Genomic DNA, 19,103 nt, shown 5'->3' with positions numbered 1-19,103 from the left:
ATTAGAAAGTGAAATATGGACACACATATTTCCCACATAAAAATTCATGGGGAACCTCCCTACTGTAGGTGATTGGCTGTATGAGATTTGATTCAGACAAACAAGTCTTCAAACAATTCCTTTTAGTATCATTAACACACACAAAAGAAACTACATTTCCTACACTTCTAAGGCTGCACTCCATGTGAACTCTTATGCGTGGAGAACGTTAGAATTTTGGCCAAAAGATTTCCAACATCTCTTATGGTAATGAAACCTAGTGTGACTCTAAAAAGATTTCCCAAACTCACAGCACTTGTGTTTCTCCAGTATGAACTCTGATGATAACGGAGACTAGTACTTGTGGTAAAACATTTCCCACATTCACTGCATTTATAAGGTCTTTCTCATGTGTGAATTCTCTGATGACAACGAAGGACATTAATTCTGGTAAAAGATTTTCCACATTCACTGCAATGATAAGGCCTTTCTCCTGTGTGAAGTCTCTGATGATAACGGAGGTTAGTGTTAGTGCTGAAACATTTCTCACATTCACTGCACTGATATGGCCTTTCTCCTGTGTGAACCCTCTGATGAACACGGAGACTAGCACTAGTGGTAAAACATTTCCCACATTCACTGCATTTATAAGGCCTTTCTCCTGTGTGAACTCTCCGATGATAACGGAGTCCAGTGCTAGTGGTAAAAGATTTCCCACATTCACTGCACTTATAAGGCCTTTCTCCTGTGTGAACTCTCTGATGACAATGAAGGTGATTAATTCTGGTAAAAGATTTTCCACATTCACTACAATGATAAGGCCTTTCTCCTGTGTGAAATCTCTGATGATAACCGAGGCTAGTGCTAGTTGTAAACGATTTCCCACATTCACTGCATTCATAAGGCCTTTCTCCAGTGTGAACTCTCTGATGACAACGAAGGAGATATATTCTTGTAAAGGATTTCCCACATTCACTGCAATGATAAGGCCTTTCTCCTGTGTGAAATCTCTGATGATAATGGAGGCTAGTCCTAGTGGTAAAAGATTTCCTGCATTCAATACATTCATAAGGCCTTTCTCCTGTGTGAAAGTTCTGATGATAACGGAGCTTAGTGCTAGTGGTAAAAGATTTCCCGCATTCACTGCAATGATAAGGCCTTTCTCCCGTGTGAACTCTCTGATGATAACGGAGCCTTGTGCTAGTAGTGAAAGATTTCTCACATTCACTGCACTCATAAGGCCTTTCACCTGTGTGAACTCTCTGATGACAATGAAGGTGACTAATTCTGGTAAAAGATTTCCCACATTCACTGCAACGATAAGGCCTTTCTCCTGTGTGAAATGTCTGATGATAACGGAAACTAGTGCTAGTGGTAAAACATTTCCCACATTCACTACATTCATAAGGCCTTTCACCAGTGTGAACTCTCTGATGACAATGAAGGTGATTAATTCTGGTAAAAGACTTCCCACATTCACTGCACTGAAAGGGCCTTTCTCCTGTGTGAATTCTTTTATGACGATGAAGATGACCGACTCTGGTAAAAGATGTCCCACATTCATTGCACTTGTAAGGCCTTTCTCCTGTGTGAAATCTCTGATGGTAACGGAGGCTAGTGCTTGTGGTAAAAGATTTCCCACACTCACTGCACTCATAAGGCCTTTCTCCTGTGTGAACCCTCTGATGATAACGAAGACTAGTGCTAGTGATAAAAGATTTCCCACATTCACTGCATTCATAAGGCCTTTCACCTGTGTGAAGTCTGTGATGTAAATGAAGGTAATAGAGACTGCTAAAAGATTTCAGACATTCACTGCACTCATAGGTTCTCTTTCCAGTATGAACTCTCCGACGATAATTAACACTAGAAATTGTGGTAAAATAATTTCCACGTTCACAACATACAAAACATTGTGTTCCAGTATGAACACCATTGTTCTCAATAAACATGTGCTTGCAGCCAATGGCTTTTTTACACTCATTCAGGGTGTAATAATTTTTGTTGCTTTGAGGATTCACCCCAGATGTCGAGATATCAATTGGCCTGTCCCTGGTGTGAGTAGCCTGTTGTTGGAGATGTCCTGACCTGGTAAGGATGTCCTGCCCAACGTCCCCAGGGGTAAAAAGCTTGTTAAAATTGCAGCTCTTCACAAGTGATATCCTGTCCACACCTCTTATGAAAGGATTCTCTCCCACATGGTGCTCCTGGTGCTGATGATACTCTGCACTGAAATAAAATTGTTTTCCACATGCCCCACACCTCAACAATTTTTGGTTGTGTTGTGTTTCCTGTTGCTCACTGAAGTGAAAAATGTCTCTCAAGACTGACCCACAACTCTCACAGGGGTGCCGCTTCCAGGAAAGCAAAGCTACATTGGGATTCTCTGCCTCTGACACTCCTATAGAAACAGTTTGTTCATTCGGTGCTTCCACATCCTCTGCTCCACAGCAGCAACCTGAACAGAAAAGAAAAAGGATGTTAAAATATATCTTGACCTTATAAGAAAGAAGTATCCTCATCACAAATGGACTGTCACAGCTAAGCACGGTTCTATGAAATGATTTTCAAGGAAAGTAAGTGAGACTCTGAAGAAATGGCTGTTATACATTACTTGGAGCTCACCAAGGGAGGGACACGAGCAAAGGGTGGGACAGAGAAGAGAGACAGGGTCTACCCATTGTTCCTCCACAAATGGCTTTCTGCAGGTAATGTGAGGAAGTGTAGAGTAATTTGAATGAGCTCAAACCGATAAACATCAGTTGTATTGGAGCACATGATTTCAAGCTCAACATAACAATATGTGTGCACTCAAAGGACCAAGTTTGAACTGCAGTAATCGGAACCTGTAAAAGAAAGCACTGAGGTACAAAGTGTAGAGAGGGGAAGGTTACTCATGGGCTGGGAATTTGAGTAAGAATGATAACTTAGAAGTTAAGTGGTTGACAAAGTGTCAACAATAAGCAAGAATAAGTATAATGGGGTAAGGAACTGGCAATGGTAACATACTGTTGAATAAAATGGATTCCTATTTTTGACCTTAACAAGCACTGGTATCAAACCCTTTTCAACAGCCCTACACCAGGGAAGACCATTTCTGTGTCTACCCTGTCATGGATAAAGTTGTGTTTTTCCTGGGATGCACAAGTGATTCTTCCCCTTAAATCCCAGTGGAGCCATTGCATGCAATACAGATGATATAAATTCTAAGAGCAAAACTGAAGAGATGGATGTCTGGTACTCTGGTAAAACAACAAAGCACAAGAGAGACCACGGAAAAAAGATCTGAGTGACTTCAGCAAGATGGCCTAATAAAAAACATGACAGTTCTTTCCTCTCCCAGAACAAGGAAACAGCTATCCATAACAAAATCTATCACAATGTGGCTCAGTTTATTGGGCGTCATTTTGCAAAGTGAAAGACCACCAGTTCAATTCCCAGTCTGGGAACACGCCTTACTTGTAGGTTTGGTCCTGGTCCCTGCAAGTACAAGAGGCAACTAATTGATGTTTCTCTCTCACATCAATGTTTCTCTCCCTTTCTTTATCCTTTCCTTCTCCTCTCTCTAAAAATAAATAAATATAGCCCTGGCTGGTGTGGTTCAATGGATTAAGCACTGGCCTGAAAACCAAAGGATTGCCGATCCGATTCCCAGTCAGGGTGTTACAGAATGGGGGTGTCCAGAAACCCCCAGAGCTTGCGGCTGGGGGATGGGGAAAAGGAAGCAGCTTTTAAGATGCCTTTGCATGCCTGGGGCTAGTGGCTGGTAATAGCTTTGATGCTTCCAGGGCCCAGGAAGATGCGAGGGGTCTTGGACTATGGGATGGTATTGAAAGAGCTTACAGAGCCTGTGTAAGGTTCTGTCAATGGTCAGAACTGGTTACCACACCTACTGCGTCAGAGGACGCAGTCGGGGATTTAAAAAGCAGCTGTAGACATTTTAGCGGCTCTCCATGCTGCTTTAAGAAGGGAGTTCTCCATGCAGATTAGACAAGCTAGGTTCTCCATGTGGATTAGAGGAGCTGAGTTCTCCATGCGGCTTGGTGAAGAGGTTCTCCATGCTGTTTTGAGAGGGAAACACCATGCAGCTTTGAGAAGGCAGTTTACAAGGAGACTGAGAATCCACATGGTTCTGCATTGAAAGCTGGTGGGCACCACAACACAGAAAGGCCTTCCCAATCAGAACTGAATGATTGGCAGCTACCAGTAAAGCTGAACTGTGTCTAGGAGGTAGGGAAACGGTATTTCTAACTTTTCTGAAAGTAGCCTGGTTTGGTAGGAGGAGGCAGAACTATGTGTTTGTGGGTGTTTTAAAGAACATAAGACTTAACGGCAGAAATCCGCAAATAATCTAACTATATAACTATTAAATAAACAGTTCTTTTTCTTTTCACTAAACTCTGGTATTGAGAGTTATAATTCTGGCAGCAGGCAATTCGGCCCCTAACTAAACAGCCAGTGGGTTCTGTTTCAATTGGAGCAGCCCAGGGGTTCTATTACAAGGGCACATGCCTGGGTTGCAGGCCAGGTCTCCAGACAGGTCCCCAGCTGGGGGTGCACTAGAGGCAACCATACATTGATGTTTCTCTCCCTTTCTTCCTCCTTTCCCCTCTCTCTAAAAATAATAAATAAAATCTTTATAAATAAATAAATATTTAAAAATAGATAAATTTGGAAAAGTTACAGGATAGGAAATCAACATACAGATATCAGTTCCAACCCAGCTGGTGTGGCTCAGTTGGTTGGTGCCATTCTACAAACTGAAAGGTCACTGGTTTAATTCCTGGTTGGGGTGCCTACAAAAGGCAACCAATCAATGTTTCTCTATCTTTCTCACTCCTTTCTCTGCTCTTAAAAATGTATCAGTTCCATTTCTACACAGTAATAATAAATTCTTTGATAAAGAAACGAAGAGCCCTGGCTGGTGTGGCTCAGTGGATTGAGCACTAGCCTGAGGACTGAAAGGTTGCTGGTTCCATTCTTGGTCAGGGCACATGCCGGGGTAGTGGGCTGCATCCCTGGTTGGGGGGTGTGCGAAGCAACTGATCAATGTTTCTCTTGCACATCGATGTTTCTCTCCCTCTTTCTCCTCTCTCTAAAAATAAATAAATAAAATCTTTAAAAATAAAATAAAAATCTTTAAAAAAAGAGAAAGTAACAAAGAATCATGGCCAAGTGGCTCAGCTGGTTGGAGCATTGTCCCATACACCAAAAGGCTATTGGCTAAATTCCCAGCTGGGACACATACCTAAGTTGTGAGTTGGGTCCCAGGCCATGGATATATGACGGACAGCGGTTCAATGTCTCTTTCTCTCTTTCTCTGCCCCCTTGCTGTTTAAAGTCAATATACATGTCCTAGGGTCAGGACTTAAAAAAAAAAAAAAAAAAAAAAAAAAAACGAAGAGAGTAGTCAAGTGTACAATAGCATCAAAAACAATAAAATGCTCAGGAACATATTCAATCAAAAAAGTCAAATGTCTGTACACTGAACACTATGAGACAGTGATAAAAGAAAAGGAAGACAAATAAGTGCAAAGACATCTGGTGTTCTTGGAATTGAAAATTTATTATTGTCAAATATCTATCCTACCCAAATCAATCTACAGATTAAATGCAATTTCTAAGATAATTGCAATGGCATTTTACACACACACAAAATCTTGAAATGTATGGAACCTCTAAAGACTCTGAATAAGCAAAGCAATCTTGAGCATGAACAAAGCAGTGGCATCTCACTTCCTGACTTCAATCATTACAAAGCCAAAGCAACCAAACAGTGTGTTAGTGGAATAAACATAAATATAGAGCAACAGAACAGAACAGAGAACACAGAAATAAACATAGGCACTGACGTTCAACTAATTTTAAATGAAAACTTAAGACATACAAAAAAGAAAAGATAGTTTCCTCAATAAATGGGAAAAATAGATATTTCAAGTAAGACAACAAAAGTGGACACCACTGATAAAAATTAGCTCCAACTGCATAAAGAATTAAATGTCAGTTCTAAAACTTAAAATTCCTTCTGGACAATTTAGAGAAGAAACTTTGTAGATTTGTCAGAATGATTTTCTGGGATGTGACAAGAACCACCAGGCAAAAAAAGCAGAATAAACAGTCTGGACTACAACAGATGAAATAGTTTTGTCACAGCACAGCAATTAATGAAATTAAAAGGTAATCTAGAGGATTGGAGAAAATACTTGCAGAATCATATGAAGGTATCACCTGCAGATATTGTGGGCTTGGTTCAGAAAACCACAATAAAGCGAATGTTGTGATATGGGAATCACAAAAATTTTGATTTCTTTGTGAATAATAAAGTTGTGTTAACACTATACTTCACGCTAGTTTTTAAATGATTTTATGTATTTATTTTTAGAGAGAAGGGAAGGGAGAGAGATGGAAAAAAACATTAATGTGAGAGAGAAACATCAATGGGGTGCCTTGCGAACGCACCTCGACCTGGGACCAATCGAACAATCCAGACAAGTACCCTGACTGGAATCAAACTGCTTACCTTTTGCTCTGTAGGATGACACCCAAACAAGTGAGCCATACTTGTCAGGGCTGTACTGCAGGTTATTAATAATGCAATCACTTTGTCAAAAAACAAACAAACAAAAACCATTTCAAGTTCCACGCAAGATGAGAGATATAGGTAAACATGCTTTGCCTCTGCGCACAACTACAGCAAAAATCAGAACTAGATTATAAAATAAATATCACACAGATTCGTCAGAAAATTGAGCTATATCACAGTCTGACAACCAAGGATTTAAAGAAGCCACATTCATCCAAATGGGTAGAAGGGGCAGAGACACATTAGCATGAAGAGGTGGCAGAACCAGTGGTCCCACATTCACAGGTGTTGGATAAAAATCAGGAGGGATACCTTGGGAGCGACTTATCCCAGCCCCAGACCAGACCACCCAGTCCAGGGTCCCAGCACCAGAAAGAAAAGTCCCCACAACTTCTGGCTGCAAAAACCAGTGGGGGTTGGGGCAGTGGAAAAGACTTTTCTTAAAGGGCTTGCAATGAACTTCGGACTCATGCAGACCCAGCCCCTCTGGGATTCAGCGGGCAACAGCTGGAAGGGAGCAAGTAGCATGCAGGGAGAAGGGGAGTAAGTTAAGTGACTGGGAAGGGGCAAGTGCAGGGGAGAAAGCTTCACCTCGGGCAATCTCTAGAGACCAGGAAGTGGCATTGTTCCTTCTCTGAGCCCTCCCCGACACAAGGCACAAAGCAGTGAAACGGGCTGCCCCGCCCTGGCAACTAACTAAGGCTCTGCCCCACACAATGTACAGGTGCCTTCTCTACAATAGCCCATACTAAGCAGTTCTACCTAATTCACAGAAACAAACAAAGGGAGGCTGCCAAATTGAGGAGACAAAGAAATATGGTCTAAATAAAAGAACAGAACAAAATTCCAGGAAAAGAACTAAAGGGAATGGAGATAAGCAACCTTTCAGATGCAGAGTTCAAAACACTGGTTATCAGAATGCTCTAAGAAATCATAGCGTACTGCGAAAAAATTAAAAAACCCAGGCAGAAATGAAGGTGGCATTAAGGGAAATAAAGAGAAATCCACAGGGAACCAACAATGGAGAAAGCATTCACTCAGAACAGCAAGAAAAAAAAAATTAAAAAAAAACAAGAATAGCCCTAGCTAGTGTGGCTCAGTGGATTGAGTGCCAGCCTGTGAACCTAAAGATTGCCTGTTCAATTCCCACTCAGGGCACACACCTGGGTTGTGGGCCAGGTCCCCACTTGGGAATGTGAAAGAGGCAACTGATAGATGTGTCTCCCACACATCAGTGTTTCTCCCCCTCTCTTTCTCTCTCCCTTCCTTTCTCTAAATAAGTAAAATTTAAAAAAAAGAAAAGAAAGAAAAAAGAAAAAAAGACAGACTAGAACAACAAGACTCTGGGACATCTCCAAATGTACAAACATCTGAATTACAAAAGTGCCAGAAGGAGAAGAGGAAGAGCAAGATATTGAATAGTCATTTGAAAAAACAATGAAAATAAACTTCCCTAATTTGGTGAAAGATATACACATACAATACAGGAAGCACAGAAAGTCCCAAACAAGTTGGGCCCAAAGAGGACCACACCAAGACATCATCATAATTAAAATGCCAAAGGTTAAAGATAAAGAGAGAATCTAAAAAGCAGCAAGAGAAAAGCATAGTTACTTATAAAGGAGTTCCCTTAAGACTGTCTGCTGATTTCTCAAAAAACACATTGCAGGCTAGAAGGAACTGGCAAGAAGTATTCAAAGTGATGAAAAGTGGGAATCTGGTCAAGATGGTGGTGTAGGCAGACGTGGTGAGCCTCTTCGCACAACCACAACAAAATTACAATTAAAATATAGAACAACCATCAGCCAGAACTGTCAGAAATTGAGTTGAGCTGGTGTGGCTCAGTGAACTGAGTGCTAGCCTGAGAACCAAAGTGTCACTGTTTTGATTCTTGGTCAAGGCACATGCCTGGGTTGCAGGCCGGGTCCCCAGTCAAAGGTGCTCAAGAGTCAACCACACATTGATTTTTTCTCTCCCTCATTCTCCCTCCCTACCCCTCTTTCTAAAAATAAATAAAATATTTTTAAAAAATTTTATAAACAAACAAACAAATAAATAAATAAAAGAAATCAAGTTGAATGGAAGTCTGACAACTACAGAATTAAAGAAACCACATCCATCGAGTTGGGTAGAGGGGTGCAGATGTGAAACAGATTGGTCTCTCACCTATAAGTGGTGGTTAAAAATTCTGGAGGGATATCTCAGGCGCGAGGAGTCCCAGCCCCACACCAGGCTCCCCACGCCTGGGTTCCAGTTCCAGGATGGTAAGTCCCCACAACTTCTGGCTGCAAAAACCAATGGGATTGAGTTGGTAGAAGAAACTGCTAGAACCTCAAGCAGTTTATCTCAAAGGACACACAGATGGACTCACTGACTCAGAATCATTCCCTATGAGCTCCAGCACGAGGGTAGCCATTTGAAAGGCACCAGTGGTATATAGGGAGATACTGAAGTGCCTGCTATCAAGGAGAGCAGAGGTTATTTTCTCTTTTTAAAACCCTCCCACCATAGAGCCAGCAACCTGGCTAACACTGTTTGACCTGCCTGGAGATACCCAGAGACTCCACCCCACCCCGCTTACCAGCCCATCCAAGCTTTTTTTCCACATAAATGGTTGGTCTTAGCTCATACTTTACAACTCCCTAAATTCTATCAAACAAGCAACCACTGGCCTCAGTGAACTCCAGGCCCAGGCACAGGCCTGACACTACCACCAGCCAGCTTAGACTCACAGCGTGGCTTCACCTGGGAATCTCTAAACCTAGCATTAGTAGCAGCCATTTCACAATGCTCCATAGCCCAGGCAGGGTGCCCCCGGGCAAAATACATATGGGAGCTCGCACTGGACTATACCACCTGGGAAACCCCTGGGCCAGTGCACCTAGTGGACAGCTACAGGCCACATTGGAGCAACACCACCCTGCCCTGCACAGCTGATCCTCCCCGGAGGGCAGAGGTTGGTGGTCAGTGGTCACAGCCAACTCTTGGAGCTGACTGTCCTGGGTAAATCCCTCCCATTGATTTGCCAAGAGCAACCAAGTCTCAACTACAAAAGAAATGTATACTCAGGCCACACAAAGGGAGTACCTCAAGTACCCAGCTTGAGTGATAGGGGAGGCTGTGCCACTGGACCCTACAGGTCACCTACTAAATTAGGTCATACTACCAAGACACAGAGTCAAAGCGGCTCTACCCAATACACAGAAACAAACACAAGGAGGCTGCCAAGTTGAGGAGGCAAAGAAATATGGCCCAAATCAAAGAAGAGAACAAAACCCCAGAAAAAGAACTAAACGAAACACAGATAGCCAACCTATCGGATGCAGAGTTCAAAACACTGGTGATCAGGATGCTGAGGGAAATTACTGAGGACGGCCACAAAATAAAGGAAGAACTGAAGGTTATACAAAGTGAAATAAAAAAATATATACAGTGAGCTAACAGTGATGGGAAAGAAGGCGGGATTCAAATCAACAACTTGGAACAACAGGAAGAAATAAACATTCACCTGGAACAGAAAAAAGATACAAGAATTGAAAAAAAACAAGGAGAAGCTTAGCAACATCTGGAACAACTTTAAACGTACTAAGATCCTAATCACAGAGATGCCAGAAGAAGAAGAGGAGGAGCAAGAAATTGAAAACTTATTTGAAAAAATAATGAAAAAAAACTTCCCTGATTTGGATAAGGAAACAGACACACAAGTACAAGAAGCAGAGTCCCAAACAAGTTGGACCCAAAGAGTAACACTGAAATGCCAAAGGTTAAAAATAAAGAAAGAATCTTAAAAGCAGCAAGAGAAAAGCAGAGATTTACTTACAAAGGAGTTCCCATAAGACCATTAGCTGATTTCTCAAAAGAAAGTTTGTAGGCAAGAAGGGACTGGCAAGAAGTATTTAAAGTTATGAAAAGCAAGGACCCATATGACCAAGATTACTCTATCCAGCAAAGCTATCATTTAGAATGGAAGGGCAGATAAAGCGCTTCCCAGACAAGGTAAAGCTAAAGGAGTTCATCATCACCAAGCCATCATTATATGAAATGTTAAAGGGGCTTATTTAAGACAAAGAAGATCAAAACTATGTATATTAAAATAACAATAACCTCACAACTATCAATAAATGAATCTCAAAATAAAAACAAAAATAAATTAAGCGAACAAGCAGTATAGGAACAGAATCATAGATCATTTGGAGGGTTATCAGCTGGGAGAGAGAATGGGGAGAAATGGGGAAATGATATAGGGGTCAAGAAGCATAATTGATAGGAACAAAATAGGGCGATGGTAAGAATAGTATAGGAAAGAGTGAAGCCAAAAACTTACATGCACAATCCATGGACATTAACTAAGGGGGCAGAAGTTGCTACATGTAAGGATGGTACTGGGCAGAGGGGGGCAAAGAAAAAAATATTGGGATCATTGTAACAGCTTAATCAATAAAATATACTAAAAGAAAAAGGTGATGAAAAGCAAGGACCTATAACCTAGCTTACTCTATCCATCAAAGCTATCACTTATAATTGAAGGGCAGATAAAGTGCTTCCCAGACATGCTAAAACTAAAGGCGTTCATCATCACCAAGCCATTATTATATGAAATATTAAAGGGAACTATATAATAAAAAGAAGATAAAAACTATGAACATTAAAATGGCAACAATCAACAACTGACTCTAAAAAAGAAACTAAGCAAAGAAGCAGAACAGCAAAAGAATCATAGATAAGGAGATCATTTGGATGGTTATCAGCTGGGAGGGGAAGGGGTAAGTTGGGGGAAAAGGTGCAGGGATTAAGAAGTACAACTAGGTAGGTACAAAATAGATGGGGATGTTAAGAAGAGTACAGGAAATGTAGTAGCCAAAGAATTTATATGCATGACCCATACACATGAACTAAGGGAGGGGACTGCTTGAAGGAATGGGTATACTGGGAGAAGGGAGGCAAAGGAGGTACAATTGCAACAACCGTAATAGCGTAGTCAATTAAATAAATAACTACACAGAATTAAAAATCGTTCATCATTAAACACTGGTTACCAGAATATGAGCCTGCTGAAAGAATGGCAACACTAGACTTGCTAATGTAGTGTTGTCAAAAACCCTGAATTTGTCAAAAAAAAAAAAGATGGCAATATCTACAAAGCACAATTAAGCAAATTCAAAAAAACATGTACTTGTATGTGAAAAGGGATTAATATATAAAATATACAAGGGATTCATTAGCCAAAAAAAAATGTAGAGAAAATTTTCCAAAAAAGTATGTACAGATAAGCAACAAGAATAGGAAAAATGTTTGTCCTCACTAACCAAGGTGGTATAATTAGGCTCCCTGCAACACTACCAACCAAAAGTCCTTCCCCATGAGTTTAGCACAACAGGTACTGGCACTGCAAGGAGTCAAAAGGACAGTGCAAAAACCAGCCCCACCAAGAAACTACTTAGAAACTGGAAAATCAAGCAGGGCTTACAGTCCACATATCAAGAGAGAGCACCCCTTAGAAATAAGAAGCATGGGAAATACAAAGCCAAGCCCATGTCACTGGTGAGAGTAAGGGTCTTACCCAGCGAGGATATAAGTTCAAAGTTCTCCAGCATGACATCCAGGTACAGGCGTCTCTGACCCTCATCAAGGAGGCACCATTCTTTCTTAGAGAAGTACAGGGCAATGTCCGCAAAGGTCACACCAACCTGGCAAAATTGAAACAAATGAAGCCAGAGCTGCCTATCTGAGAACCACAATCCTATTCCTTATACATCTTTCTCACGCTCAACTTCCTCCAGGGCTCCCCAGTTCACTGTGGACACCAGGCCCATATATCAGTGCTGGCTGCTCTCTCATCACAGCCCCATTAATCCCGCTTAATCACCTTCAGCAACAGCAGCTGAGTTGGAGGGCAAGGGCGATGGCAGAGAAATGCCATCTAAGCCTTGGACCATGAGTGCAGGGTCCCATTCTTCATACAAGCAATGCCACTCTGTCTCCCAGATCATGCCTCCAAGACACAGCCAACCATGGGCTTATGCTTTACAGTTAAGTCCCCACGACAGGTACTCAGGACCATCAGCTCCAAGTTCCTCTAGTCAAGCACACCATTGTGGAATGTCCGCCTCCTTCACATCTTCACACTCCAAGTTCACTCCCTCAGCTCTGCCACCTTCCTGCTCAACACCGCAGGCATCTCGCTGGGCTCACACATGACCGAGGCAGAAGGCATCCGGAGAGTGCTTGACAGGTCCCAGCAGGATCCAGCACAACCCGTTTTCGGATGGAACCCGTAGCACGGCAAAGCCCGGAATGAGGCTGTCCTTCCTGCCTGCCTCTGATTTTTGCTTCAGAATTCACCACCCGGAGCCGCATGGAAATTTCAGATAGAAATTATTCCCGTCCACCCTGCACTGTACTTGCTGAGTCCTCAGAAACCACACCACTTCTCTCAAGTGAGCTGTTCTCACGCTCCACGCCACGGGGCCTGGACTGCAGAACGCCCGCACACGAGGATGCACGGTTCGCTGTGGGGAGGCGGTGACGTGTGAGGGGACGTGCACTTACCTCAGCCGGGAGCCTCAGTGAAGTCACCAACGGGCGCTGTGGGCGAGGCGGAGCGGCAGGCGCCCGAGAGGAGGCCGCCCCCAGCAAGGCGGCCCCAGCCTCGACCCGGGCGCGCGTCACCCAGGCAGCGTCGTTCAGCTTCTTACTCTCGGGTGTGCGGTGTGGACCACCCCTCTGGCGCCTTCCGCGCCCCGCCATCTCCACCAGACTCCAGAGATCTGGAGCATCCAAGGATTTATTTAACCGGATTACCGGTAAAGCAAAATGCCGACTGTGAGTAGGGAGCCGGAAATCCCGCCCTCCGGCTGTGAGCGACAACGGATACGCCTTTTCTGACCCTTCATTGGCTAGGCTTCTGCAGTACTCCACACAACTATTCTGAGTAATGTGGGTTGCAGAGTCCAGGCGCTGAGCAGGGTTTTTCTGCACCCCTTCAGCAGAAAAGATCAAGATCTGGCGGTAAGATAGGTGGAAAATGACAGGTCCTCATGAAACACATCTTGAAAATGGCTTAAGATATTTGTAACCCCGGCTGGTGTGGCTCAGTGGAACCGAAAGGTCCGGTCGCGGGTTTGATTCCCAGTCTGGGTTGTCCGCCAGTTTCCCAATTGGGGGTGTGCAAGAGGCAACCGGTGCACCTCACACCTCCATGCTTCTCTCCCGCTCTCCCTCCTTTGCCTTCTCTCTAAAGATAAATAAAACCTTTAAACAACAACAACAAAGAAATTTGTCATCTTTTCCCGGTGAAGGGCCTTGAATCCATGTAAATAAAAACATTATCTGTGAGCCCGATACAGCGAGTCATAATAAAAGAGGTATGCCTGCATTAGAGTCCAGAAAATTTTATCACAAATGACTTACAGCATCATATATAAATGACAAATATAACACAAGGCTGTAGGACACACCTATGAAACAAAAATTAATGCATAACAAACATTAAAGGAAAATCTGTATAGTTATCATCTGAACATCAGAGATAAATATTTTTAAATGTTTGAGAATTCAACACTGACAGTTACTAGTGTTTTGGGTAATGTGAAAATGCTATTGTAATTATCATAATGAAAGAAAATTCGTCCTTCAAAGACATATTGAAGACAACAGGTGAGATGATGTTTCAGGTATTCTCCATGTGATAAAATTATGAACATCTTTATAAATTATATTTAGAGTAAATGAAGTATATATTCATAATGAAAGTTGACCTATGTGTATATAGCTCAGAAACTTTAAAAAATCACATGAAATATTAGAAATAACTAATTGTGGGTATGCATATGTGCAATGAGTATTAGAAATTAATAATTCCATAAAAAGATTTTCCTGTTTAAAAATTCAGAGTGAATATGACAGTGAAGTATATACCAAAATTGGAAAAACATTAAAACTAATAGAAGAGTTGAAAAAAATTTTAAAGTTACCAGAAGTTATAGGAGTGGTCTGACACTGTAAGCATGGGAACTATGTACAGCATATTCTGACCATGAAACATCTTCCCCATTAAATCCAACCACTTTCTACCCTCCTTTAAGTGTCTGCTATTAAAATCCTGAGGATCTATGCTCTGGCTGGTGTGGCTCAGGGGATTGAGCACTGGTCTGTGAACCAAAGTTCAGTTCTCAGTCAGGATACATGCCTGGGTTGCAGGACAGGTCCCCAGTGCAGGGAGCATGAGAAGCAACCACACGCTGATGTTTCGCTCCTTATCTTTCTCACTCCCTTCCCCTCTCTCTAAAAATAAAGTACAGTAGTCTCTCTCTATATCACGGTTCACTTACCGCGGGATTTTAAAAAATGTTATATTTAATTATTTATCACGGATTTTCACCCATCGCAGGGGGTCTAGAACGTAATACCCGCAATAAGTGAGGGGTCACTGTATTTAAAAAAATAAAAATAAGAAATCCTCAGGATCTACATACTCGTCATTTATGAGTGCTGCTCAATGTGTTTCCACATCACCTATCACCTAACAATTTACTGTAACAGAATATTTTCTTTTTCAATTCTTGGCTACTCCTTCAATAAAGCCTTTTGAACAAGACTGGTTGTGGTCACATTTCTTAAATCACTGCTGTATAACATAGACCTTCTTCGGGCTCTGAAGCAGTGAGATAATAAGTGATTTTTAAAGCAATGAAACATGATGCCACGTCTATTGTTCTACAATTCTGAACTGGTTGGCTCACACCTTACTCTATCCTCACTAGATTTTTTCCGTTCAAGTTTGTGTGAAGGAAAATCACACACTTTGAAGAAATAAGAAATCCTTGGTAGCCAAGTTTCCAGCATAAGCCATAGCTCAAGTAAATTCTCTCACCTTCTGGAACTCAGTGTCCTTTATCACTCACTCAGACTTACATGTTCTCAAGCTTTTAGGGCCCTTTGTCTTCTAGCTGCCTAGTATTACCTTCATGTGACCTATTCACCTGTCTGGAGGATTCTTGATCTCTTCACTGAGCAAACACACTGGGCTCCTGATGTTCATTCTGAGAGCTTTCCTCCCCATGAAGTAGAGTATAAAGATTGTGTGTTATTATTAAGTGTTTGAGTGAACCTTAGCATATTTATAGCAATTAATGGGATAGGTATTTTTGACTTTGAAGCATGAGTTACAAATGAATTCTATCAGAGTATTTTACTTACATGTTTATCATGAAGGTGGGTGTTAAAACTTTGTACTGAATGTAATAAAAGGAAAAATCTTATTAAACAGGCCAATAAAATAATGTAAAACATAAATAACAACATAATCAGGCATGTAAAAAAATTTCAAAGCTAAAAAATAAAAATGATTGAATTCAATGAGTGAAGTTAAACTGTGTCTGAAACTGACCAGGTCTATGCTTAGGAAACTTTAACCTGTGACCATCCTTACTATTCTCTTTAAAATGACCTACATTTACTTTTGCTAATATAGACTGTATCCTAAAATGTGTATTTGTGCCTCAGTCGTGGCAAGTGTGTGCTGGACACTGTGGTCAGTTTGTTAAAAACCAAACCAAACCAAACACTATGTTTCAACACAAAGATCACTTGCTCAGACAAAAGTAGGCTGCAAAAATCAACCTGAGTTCAAAACAGGTGGGTACAGAGACCCTGCCAAATTACCCAGATCTCCTGGCTGTCAAATTCCATGCTGAGATCAAAGGAAAGGCAGAGAAACTGTAGCTCAGCCTCAAAGACTATTCCTCTGAAGAAATCACAGAAGTTGACAGATGATGCTGTTCCAGTGGAGATGGAGGGGCAGGCAGTGTGTTCTGAAATTTTAATTTTAGGAAAATAAAGGGAGAATCATAATAATTGCACCAATGGAAAGAGCATCTTCAGCTGAGCGTCCCTGGTCCTCAGTATACATGCCTTAGTGAGGGCTTCACATTTGTGGTAGGAATTGTTTCTGGCTCTGGAGTCAAAATATTGAGTTAAAATCCAGCCCCTTGAATCTGACACTTGTCTGTTGAGTAAACTTTGGTGAATCTAGTTCACTTCTTTAATCCCGGATGATTCCAGCAATTCATTATTAGCTTCCACTTCCAAGGTTGTTGCGACAATTAAAAAGAGAAAATGTAGAAATGCAGACCCTAAAATCCTTGCAATGATAAACACTTACCTTGTTACTTTCATTGATCTTTAAAGGTCAAGATAAGCACCATCTTCACGTTTAGCCAACTTGGATTCAGAGACCTCTAGAGTCACCAGATTCCCTGTTGGGACTCACACTTATGGGTCAGTGCTCACAGTACCTGCCTTCCTGCAGGTGAGTCAGCAGGTTCTTAAAAACCAGATCTCTTAATCAAATGCACACCCCCAAATATGGTACTTGTGGGCATTGGGGGAGTGAGTTGTGCCTCGTTTGGAAATATCTCTGCAGGCAGAAGCGGGAGCTGCCCCAGCCCCGGCAGGCTGGAGACACAGCTGCTAAATTTCGAAAGGGCACCTGAGCACTTCACCTCCTCTAATAGCTCGGGGATGCAGACATAATCTACTTACAGAGGTGAAAACTGAAGCCCAGTCCTCAAGAGGGACATTTCCTGTGAGTCACAAAGATAACTGGGAATCTGGAATTCAGATCCAGGGTGCCTGGCCCAGGGCACCTCAAGTCTGATCAATGCTCTTCTATTTCTCTCTGCACCGGGCTTTTGGACTCCAAAACACCCTGCCCAACATGATGCCATCTGGTCTCCTTTAGTCCTGTTCCAATGTAAAAAATCCCATGACAAGAGACCAGAAATATGGGATAACACTAGAAAGCAAAAGCTTATTTATTATCAAATGACTAGACTTTTGAAGATAATAATGTTAATAGTCAAGGATAAATTTAAAAGTGTCAATTTTATTGTGCATAGCCTAAAAAAGTAAAAAAGAATTGAACATATCAGTCCAAACACAAAAAGTATTTAATAAATTTAAAAAGGCAACAAATGAGTGAAATTCTAACATGGATATTTGTTATTTCTCTGTCCTTGGATTATAGAAAACTTCCCAAACTCTTATCACATTAGTCAGAATGAACTAGAACCCATGGGCTGTTCAGTTATGAGAGGCTCGGCTCCCTGCCCCCACCCCCAAGCATAACTCCCAATACCAGAGTTTGGTGAAAAGGGATTGTTTATTTAAAGGTTGTACAGATTTAGATTAATGGCTGAACTCTGCTGTTAAGTCCCACTCCCTTTAAAACACACACAAGCATACACCCCTGACTCCCCTTGCCAAACCAGGTCAGTTTCAGAACACACCAGTCGGAGGTACCGTGTTGCAGAAAAGCAGAAGTGCACAGCTCAGCTTTCCTGGCAGCTGGCAGCCCCCTTTTATCTGTGCTTGACTGGGGATGTTCCGCCCATGTTGCTGTGTCTCCAGCTCTTAACTCAAGAACCGTTCTGACACCTTCTCACACTCCAGACTTCCTGGTGGGCTGGTGGGGTCCCTCTACATCCTTTCAAACTGAGCGGCTCTCTAGCCCAAATGGCTGCTGTCTTATTTTAAAACCCTGACCATGGCCTGTGATGCAGTCAGTGTGGTGACTGGTCCTGGCCACTTGAAGAATTTTGCGCAAGTCCCGTGAGCTTTTTCATCATGATTCTATGGCCAAAGCCTCTCCCATCTCCTTGGAAGGCAGAGTGGTCCTATCCATTTGCATAACTAAGAAACTAGGTATCTATCTCTCAGGAAGATGGCTGTGCTCCACTGAGTCCCAACCACCAAATTCTGAGGCTTCTGGCCACTCTTACAAGAACACAGACTCAGACCATTTAGCAAACATAGACACAGAAAATACACATCTGAGAAAAAAGTTACCATAAATCCTTAAAAATATACCATCCAGCAACAGTGAGGTAGAACTAGAATATTAAAAAAATGTTTAAATAAAAAATGACTGACCAAACCAAATATTTTCTAGGATGTGGAGGAAGTGAATCCCTAACACACTAATGAAAAACACAAAAACGTACAATCGATTGACTACAAATTGCTAACTTTAAGTTAAACATTCACCTACCCTACAACTCAGACTATGCAATGAGTTATTGACAAAGGCAAATGAAACTTACATCCATATAAACAATTATACACAAATATCTATACCAGCATTAGTCAAAAATTAGAAATAACTAAATTCAATAGAAAAACTCAGTGCTTTCTTCAAAGAATATTTCTCAGCAAAAACAGATGAGCTACTAATATATCAATAAATCGCAAAATATATATACCATGTAAACTGAAGGAGAAAAAATACTATTATTCTCCTTATATGAAATTAAGAAATTGCAAATTTATCTATTAGAATGGAATGTAGCCATGGCTGATGTGGCTCAATGCATTGAGTGCTGGCCTGCGAACTGAAGGATCGTTGGTTCAATTCCCAGTCGGGGCACATAACTGGGTTGTGGGCTAGGTCCCCAGTTGGGGGCATAGAGAGGCAAACAATCTATGTTTCTCTCGCACATTGATGTTTCTCTCCTTCTCTTTCTCCCTCCCCCTTACGCTCTCT

General features: G+C 41.8%; 1 protein-coding gene across 1 annotated transcript; it reads right to left on the bottom strand.

Moving 5' to 3' along the window:
* Nucleotides 1-320: 320 nt before the first annotated feature.
* On the bottom strand, nt 321-13,498 carry LOC149995315 (uncharacterized). Its single transcript, XM_090259001.1, has 3 exons — nt 13,112-13,498; nt 12,123-12,249; nt 321-2,437 (listed from the first exon to the last, which is right to left on the bottom strand). The coding sequence occupies exons 1-3, from the start codon at nt 13,307-13,309 to the stop codon at nt 387-389; spliced, it is 2,376 nt and encodes a 791-aa protein (XP_090115127.1). The 5' UTR covers nt 13,310-13,498; the 3' UTR covers nt 321-386.
* Nucleotides 13,499-19,103: the final 5,605 nt, after the last annotated feature.

This window comes from Furipterus horrens, unplaced genomic scaffold (genome assembly GCF_987537825.1).
Source record: "Furipterus horrens unplaced genomic scaffold, mFurHor1.1.pri manual_scaffold_13, whole genome shotgun sequence".
In the NCBI taxonomy this organism is placed as follows: Eukaryota; Metazoa; Chordata; class Mammalia; order Chiroptera; family Furipteridae; genus Furipterus; species Furipterus horrens.
Note: the sequence above shows the minus strand (reverse complement) of the source record. Positions and strands in the feature narration are given on the sequence as shown.